Consider the following 8715-nt stretch of genomic DNA (forward strand, 5'->3'; position numbering starts at 1 on the left):
TTGATGATAGGATGCAGTATCATTTGGATTGTGCCACAAAAATATGGTCGGATTATGGAAGACTTGAGAAGATAATAAGTAATAAGTGTTTGTAATGTTCTTAGTGACGGCAGCAAATCTATTTCTGTGCAATCAAGTAGTGCATGCGTACTTGCTGTATATACAGCTTTTTTGCAACAACATGTTGTTTGTTGACATGTGTTTAGGGGAGCACATGCACACACCCTTGTGCACTTTCAGGCCATAATCATTTCCAGATGATTTTGAGTGTCTGCCAGAGTCCCAGAATAGCATCATTGGTTTCCCTACAACCGTACGACTGGCCTTGGCAAATATTTTAGTAACGCTGTGTTTACCTTCACACTCCTTCGCTCTTTCTCCCTCAGTGAATTTGTCATGCCTAGCCCTCAGTGTCAAAAATATAGAAAGAGATTTGCATGTTGCTCATGTGGGCAAAGGCCTGAGTAATTAATTAAACAGTCCGTGGTCAGCTACATCTATGAGCGCCCCCCCAAAGTTGCATGATTCTAATTTTATGGAAAAGGTTTGGGGAAGGAAATTGATTTTTCTTCATTCATCAATACTAAACAAATAAATGAAAATGTCATCCTTTCCACCCAAAGAGTTTTGTATTTAAGGGGTATTTATTTGAGTTCTTAGGAGATTTGTACATAGGCTCCCACCTTAATTTATTTGGGGTTAATCATAGGCACTTTAAATGGTGGCAGGTCTGTGACTATGCTGACTCCCATTTAACATGAGTTTGAATGTGATTGCTTAATTCTGAACCCAGCAAAATCCCCATTCATAAGAGGGTGTGTGCACTTATGCAATCACATTATGGCAGTTGTTTATTTTTACTTCTCTATTTTTTTTGTCTGAGTTCTACACGTTATAGGTTAACTAATAGTGATTTTTCTTTTTTTTTAACAATATATCTTTTTGTACATCACAAAAACCTGACTTTTGTTTATAGTCACCTTATTTATTAATAGTTGTATTATTAAGTGTGTTGATTGTGTTAACAGAAACAAAGACACAAGTTAAATATATACTACTGTTTTTTGTTGTTGTTGTTGTTAATAGTATGAATCATTTTGGCGATTGGTACACTTTTTTGGGGCTTGAGCACCTTCCCCCAAAAATGTCTATGTATGTGCCTGTCCATAGAAGTCTGTCCTGTCTCACTGAAGACTTTCCTGTGGTCGTTGATGGCATGACAAAGACTGAACTTCTAACCACATCTCTTTGCAGTGCCGTCCATCCAAAGGCAGAAGGCGGGGATACTGCTGGTGTGTGGACAAATACGGACAGCCCCTTCCTGGCTATGACGGCAGAGATCGGGATGAGAAACAGTGTCACAACCGTGAAAGCCAATGAGAGGACAGAACTGTTTGTTCTCAAGAGAATGATCGAGCTAAAAGCTAAGAAAACTTGGAGTAGCGAGAAATATATCATCTGCACTATTTTGCTAGGGAGAGAGAGAAAGGAGGGAATTTTCCACTGACTTTTAAAGAACTTCTTTGTGACTGTGACCCCAAAAATGCAAGCGCCTCCATATCAATGTTGTCTGTCTGTGAACGTGCCACTGTGAGTCTCTCAGCTCTTGTCTTGAAGTGTGAGTGCTCGCATTACATGTATGTGTGCATAGCTGCATGTTTGTGCAAGAGGTGTGGGAGTTTGTTTTCCCAAAAAGTGTTTGTGTAAATACTATACAGTACATCATTAAGCTAAGAGCCCCCAAGTCCAGGCCCTGTACCATTCAACAATACAAAAAAAAAAAAAAAACTGTCTCAGGGTCCTTTTAGAAGAGAAGGATTATGGCACGGCACGGCTTTGTTTTGATATTTAGCACATTGGCCTTCATCACTGTGTCTATCTTGTAATTCATAATTCCTGTAGCAGGAAAGGAACAGATGCAAACCCTGCAGTTACAGTGCCTTACACCTGACCTTTACAAGCTTCCCCCCAATGCACCCTCCAAAGTAAATCTATCTCTCGAGTATCAAATACACTCCTCAGGTTTATATGTGCGCAGCATGCACTTTCAAAACAGACAGCAGATTTAATTAGCAGCAATTATAACAGCCCAAAGCTAAAAAAATCAGTTTCTTTAAGTAAAACACTTCTGTTTACCGATAGTTTAATATTAGGGCTGTAACTAACGATTGTTTTAATAATCGATTCATCTGTCAATGATTTTTTTCGATGAATCGGATTAAAACTTTTTTTTTTTTTTTTTTTTAATTTCAAATTGACTTAGCAGAAAATGCACACAAATAAATTATGATTCAGTTCTTGGTTTGGTGTCAGAAATGAGGTAAAAATCCTGATCTTTGTTTTGCAAAGGAAAAGCAAATGTTTGCAAATGTCTTATTTAGATTCAACACCAAGATAATCAGTCCGCTTTCATGGAGGACTACAGAAATCAGAGAATATTTACTGTTGGGAGGCTGAAATTCCCAGTATTTGGACAATTTTAAGTCAAACAAGGTCTCTGAATGATTAATTGATTATCAAAAATAGTTGTCGATTAATCGATTCATTGTTGCACCGCGACTCAACATTTTTTTCATTAGAATAGATGAATTGCATGAGAGATAATGATTGGACTACCACGACACATTAACAGTGGACTAGTGTGATCATTGATGGCAACAGAAAAAAATAAAATAAATGGACGATGCACATTGCGTTTTGTTCTATATTATCTATCTAGATGCATCACTCATTCCATTATCAGGTTTTATCATGCGCGGTCTTTCCAAAATGGTCTTCACGTCACACTGTAGTTAAAGGGTTCAGTGTGCCCTCCTGTTGTCTGTTGCCGCCACCTGTTCCAGTCCGTCCATGATCCTTCCCACCTGTCAAGCCTTTTTGTCCTCATCCTGCTTCTCGTCCTTGTCCGTCACACTTGCGCAGAGCTAAGGTCCCTCGTGTCTAAAGCCTGCCGTCCTACATGGGCCTTGTACTGTATTTGTGCCTAATCCTGTTCCCATCCTTTTCCTGTGTGTTCCGCATACATTATATGGGACTTTTTTTTACACGACCCTCTTCTCTTCCTGTCAGTGAAAAGAGTAACCCGGTAGCTACAAGCACAAGCACTCAAAGCACTTTAGCTGCACCTGTGCAAAAGAAAATCGGGCCTTTATGCATCTGCGAACGTTTCCTTTCTATGTCACGTAAGGTAAATCAGTGCGATATACTGTACTGTAAGTAAGAACCCTGGGTGGGGAAGGGGTATAAAGAAGGATACACCAGGACTTCAGTGAACATAGCGAAGGTCCCTTAGAAATATTCCATTCAATGCAACCATTCATTTTGATTGTTGTTTTTGTTTCTTCGATAAAAGCTTGTATGATCGTATGCCAACAAATCTGTATAAGGTGGACACAGCACCAAATCTTCTTCCATTGACACAAGTGGTTGGGGGTCTGAGGGAGGGGGCCTGATCATCTCTAAAGCGCTTCCGTCCCGGTGCTCTCCTACATCAAGAGTAAAGACTTGAAGAACAGTGGACGGGGTGCCGATAAAGACTGTTACCCGGTAGCTTGGTAGCACAATCTCGGCTGTACACTTCCTGCAACAGACAGAAAGCAGCAATTTACATCTAGCCTGTTGGTGCTATGTCCCATCTATTCAAAGCCTTGATGTAAGAGGAGGAAAATGAATTTAAAAAGAAAAAAAAAAAAATGAAGCTATTTCCTCTCTTATATTTGTGTGTCTTTTTTATATGCATATATTTGTTGGCCACTTCATGTACAGTACTTAAAAATATGCATTATTTATCTAAAACAGAATTATAAGCTGATCCAAACTAGGTTTCCCGTGAATATGTCAGTGACTCAGCAATTGCACAGCGAACTCGAAACAGTCATTGTATTTTGGGGAATATAATCACTACTTAATGTTGTATTTGTAATCTGCAATTTCTTCTGTTGCTCATGATCTTTACTGCTTTTTAATTCCGGTGATTTTCTCAGAAAGTCACTTCTGCCCATGCCGCAATCTTGCCTCATAGCCAGCTTCAAACTTCTCTAAACTCACTTTTTTATTTTTATTTTGACCTGTTTGCCCACTAGCCATGTTAAGAATCTCTCTCTGTGCACAGTTTTACTGTCACATCAAATCTTCCAGGTTTAGTAATTTATTATTTTTTTGGGGGGGGGGTTAAAACATTTCTTGATACTAAACTAGAAAGCTCACAGGTATCACATAATCCAAGAAACGACCTGGTTTGCTTTGAAATATAATTTGTATTTAATGTTTTTGGTTTTTTTTAATAAAAGTGAACATATTTTAAGATGCCATTTGTAATGTTTGGTTATGTCTGAGTTTTTCTTCATTTGCACAGCATCTTAAATTCCACAGGCAACCGAGTAACAAATCTGCTGCTGTTTTCTGTGAATGCAATCAGGCACCCCTCAGTCTCGGAATGTGTCAATAAGGATAAAGCAACGGTTCAATTTGTAAAGAATAAAAATAAATCTGTTGGTGCCAGGCTGGCTGGCAGTGGGCACAAGAGGTTGAAGCAAATTCCTGTGCCCGACCAGGGCAAACAGAGCAGGTCAAAAGGTAGCGCACAGCTGAATGTCCTTGGCAAACTTTCTCAAATTTGATGAGGACCTCCACTTAAGATGCCCCTATTAACACGACATAGAAACACACTCAATATAGAAACTGGGGTTAAGTAATGTTTTTATTAAATATATCACCTTTTTCTTACATTACATCTCAATTACAAAAGTGAGCGAGCAGTTAGTCTCTTTGGAATAGATAAAAACAATACTCTCCAAACAGCAGCATGTAGATCAGAACAGAGGCGCCACTTGTGAACCACATCATGGTTAAACTGTGGCACTCCTTCTATGTGGTCATGTGTTCTTCATCAGAGAGAACAGCAACATACAAGGTAGACTAGCAAGTATTGTTGACAGACACAAACACAATTGACAGAGGACACATAAACACTGGAGGTAGGTAAATGTTGAAATACCCGTCTGAGTGGAGGTGCATTACTGGACACCAACCTTGTCATACTCTCTGCACCACATTGAACCATGGGGATTTTTTATTTTTTTTTATTTTTTATTTTTATTTTTTTCCCGAGACTATGAAATAGTTCCAATCTGACAGTTTTGCAGTCACTCAAAAGAGCTGACCGTGATTCACATCAGGTAATGACATACATTTAAATGGCAGCAATATAATAATAATTAAAAAAAAAGAATATAAAAAGGATATTTAAAAAAAAAAAAAACAACAACAACAACAGCAATCATTGACTTTTGGACACTCAGTGCTTTCATTCTTGCTTGGTTTGTCACAAACTAAACCTCCAGACCACTTAAACGGTAGAGCGAGCTCAACTCAGCAATGGAGTAAGTTGGGGGCCAAGATAAATATATACATTAAACATAGAGAAAAAACAGTAACACAGAAATAATATAAATACCAATAATAATAATTACACATAACAACAACAAAAATGAACCCAACTGAAATAAATAGAGTGAAAAGTAAATGCATCAATATTAAAATATCCATTCAGAAAAAAAAAAAATAGATTATTTTCCTCTTCTCTTTGGGACATGTTTGAGAGGGAACGGGGTGATGGCAGTCCCATAATGACAGTGTACCTGATTAAAACACCACCAAAGACCAGGTCAATAAATAAACAGCTATCGAAATGGAAAATCAGTGGCTTGCTTCTTTTTCTTTGGGAGATACGCTTCTCTCTTAGGAGCACTCGGAATCTGCCGCCACATCGGTGGAACCTAAAATCCTCTTGCCATTCCAGGAGTTGACACACCAGCATCCTCCCCTTTGGCCATCCAGAGATGATTCACACTGCAGACAAATAGTAGTATTATTTCACCTTTTTTTTTTTTTCATATTGGCAATGTTTCTTATATTGAAGCCACCTTGTTTGGCTCGGTAGGAAACCGTACGGTTTTACACCACTCACGCTGCAAACGTGATGAATTGAATCAATTAAAAAAATAAAAATAAAAAAAACGTAGCCAAAGGAAAGTGTTGCCAAACTAATACATAATTGGACTAATTTGGTTGAACAACTCTGGTATACGGGATCATAAACACACACATTTTGGTACCAACCTGCTTGGGTTTGTAAAGTCCACGTTTGTCACAATTGGGGATGTAGAATCTGATCAATCTGTCTCCGAGTTTCTGTTGGGATTTGGCAATCTTCTCCAAGGCTCTTTGCAGCTCAATGTGACAAGGCCCCTGTGTGGATGGAGGCAAGCGGGTTCAATAAAAAGCCTCTTCCTATTCGAGGCTGCTGAGACAGACGTCCCGCGTCCACTTGTCAAATAGTATGCGGGCTCCCCCTAGTGGCTCCCAAGCCACTGTGCCATATAGCTTCTCAAACTTTTCGCAACATAATTCCAATTGACGAGCGGTATTTTGTAACACTAATGGGTGTTCCGCTCACCTGCTCGACGAATTTCTTGCGGATGGCGACCAGTTTGGCTTTCATGCTCTCCTGGGCGTCGGCAGCCGCCCTCGGGTCGTACGGCTTGCTCTGGCCGGGGAGGTAGTAAGTGAAGCCGGGCTCCGAGACCACGGCGGCATTCTCCATCTCAGCCTCTTGCTCGCCCTGATCTGGAGGAAGGAGGTCGCATGTCCGCGTAAAACGGAGCTGTGGCTGGAGAACAACCAAAAACAAAAAAACAAAAAAAAACAAAAAAAAAGGCCTACCTTGTGCTTGCGGCTCCGGAGTCGCTTTTGGCTCGGGGCTCTCCGTGCATACGGCTTGTCCCCGGGTGAGAGAGTGTAGCGGTCGGGGGTCCCCGGGTTTCGGGGCGCACCTCAGTCCGGAGCCGCACGGCGCCGTGTGGATGCCGCACAGGTCGGCGGCCGTCAGGGCGCAGGCGGGACAGCATCCGCAGCCGGGCTCCCGCAGCACCTCGGCGCACCCGGGATCCACCGGCGCACACTGGCTCAGCCTCTCCGGAGTACACGGGGAGCATCGGATGGGTTCCGGCGCCACGAGCGGGGAGCCCAGCGTCCCCCCCGGTGCCAGCACGGAGCACACCGCCGCCACCACGACGTGCTGGACGTAAAACCTACCCAAAGACATATTTAAGCCCAGACGCTCCGGTCTACAATTACAGCAAGATAGTGTGAATATTCGCAAGGAAGCCCAGTTGAGTGTTTCCTTTGATTTTTTTTGGGGGGGGGAAATGTCGAAGTGTGTGTTGCGCGCAGCCCTATTTATAGCCGGCTCGTGTATGTGTGTTTGACGCATCGGCGTTATGAATGATTTCCCAAAAGAAGGTGTACTGGTCGCCCGGGCTCTCATTGGCCCGTCTTCGGCTCATTTGAATACAACAGTCACGTCAACGTCGATTTTGGAACACTCCGTACTTGCACGTATTGGAGACGAGCGATGTTTGAAGTTGCAATCGGGACACACCATTTTCTCACCGAGGCGCCACATGAAACCACTTTCCTCACTTGCAAATATCCCACCACAACTTTAGGCGAGCTTTTTTTTTTTTTTTTTTTTTTTACAATGAGTTGCAATTTCTTCACTTGCAGATTTATTGTTGATTTAATCGGTTTGAGAGGTGACGTGGGGGCTTTCTGTGCGCGGATGAATGAGTCGTCTTTGTTTCGAGCTCCCCCATTCATTTTGTGCACCGCAAACTTGGGCGGGGGGGGCGCAATACAATAATGAGGTTGCGCACGTCTACTCAAAGTGAAAAGGACACGCTGGCTCTAATTTGAGATAAACACGAGTGCATCCGTGCAGGGGAGACAAGTGCAGCACAAATCCGGTCTTTTTGCGCGTGCCGTGAGATCGCAATTGGGCTCAAATCAAGCGAAGTCCCGTTGAAATGACCAGTTCCCTGTTTATTAATAGCAAAGAGCTCGGTCCGGGGTCGCCCAGACCTGACGTGCCCACAGACACGTCCCTCACCGCTCGCTCTTTTGACTCCCACGGCGAATCGCGTTTCCACGACTTCCTGCACGTAACGCGCATTATCATATGAATGGGCTTTTTTTCGTAGTGACTTCTGATGCAACGAGCTTGCCCATGCAATTGCTTTATAGGATTGCATCATCTGTCAACTGCCGTCAACGGCCCTGCTCACGTGAGCACACATTTGGATCTCCCTGGCTAAATAAAGATTGCAGGGTGCACCAAATCTCATGCGGAATGAGATTTTGCCACTTGGGAGTAGAGTAGATACAGGAGAAAGTATTGATCTGTCTGATGCTGTTCAATATTCATATGTATAGGAATGACATGAATTGCACAGATAATGCAAATAATTATTGAATAAGAAGAATCATTTGCGGAAAAAGTGAGTCGGACACATTAACAGTGGACCCCCGCTATTTGAGTGTATAGGGACTGGACCGCAAACAGCAAAAATAATTTTTTTTTTTCTTCTTTGAGGTCATGTGCACCCACATTACTGTGCAGTACAAAAAAATTTTTTTGTGTGGCCTAAAATGCCCAGTACAGTACAATGTTATTTTAAATAAATGTTAAAAAAAAAAAGAAAAGCTTGAAAATTTTTATAAGTTTCACATTTTATCCAAACTTACCATAATGGTGTGCTTGCTCATGGTGACATTGTTGACGTACAGTACTCATAATGGGCGAGTCGCTTTCATGAGCCGCGAGGAATTAGTGTGCTTCCTAGTGCCAAATCCGTTGCCAAAGGCGAACAGCCTGTC

The 8715-nt window shown here is 41.9% G+C and overlaps 2 protein-coding genes across 2 annotated transcripts in view; one reads left to right on the forward strand and one right to left on the reverse strand.

Annotated features, from left to right (window-relative positions):
• Positions 1-4305, forward strand: part of igfbp3 (insulin-like growth factor binding protein 3) — a 29841-nt gene extending 25536 nt beyond the window's left edge. Inside the window, exon 4 of the mRNA XM_061779401.1 lies at positions 1255-4305. Within this exon, the coding sequence (XP_061635385.1) occupies positions 1255-1380 (126 nt within the window). The 3' untranslated portion in view covers positions 1381-4305. The remainder of the gene's footprint in view (positions 1-1254) is intronic.
• A 376-nt stretch (positions 4306-4681) lies between these two features.
• igfbp1a (insulin-like growth factor binding protein 1a) lies at positions 4682-7248 on the reverse strand. Its single transcript, XM_061779402.1, has 4 exons — positions 6724-7248; positions 6458-6627; positions 6121-6249; positions 4682-5850 (listed from the first exon to the last, which is right to left on the reverse strand). The coding sequence occupies exons 1-4, from the start codon at positions 7103-7105 to the stop codon at positions 5740-5742; spliced, it is 792 nt and encodes a 263-aa protein (XP_061635386.1). The 5' UTR covers positions 7106-7248; the 3' UTR covers positions 4682-5739.
• Between the last annotated feature and the right edge of the window lie 1467 nt (positions 7249-8715).

Source organism: Phyllopteryx taeniolatus, chromosome 7 (genome assembly GCF_024500385.1).
Source record: "Phyllopteryx taeniolatus isolate TA_2022b chromosome 7, UOR_Ptae_1.2, whole genome shotgun sequence".
NCBI lineage: Eukaryota > Metazoa > Chordata > Actinopteri > Syngnathiformes > Syngnathidae > Phyllopteryx > Phyllopteryx taeniolatus.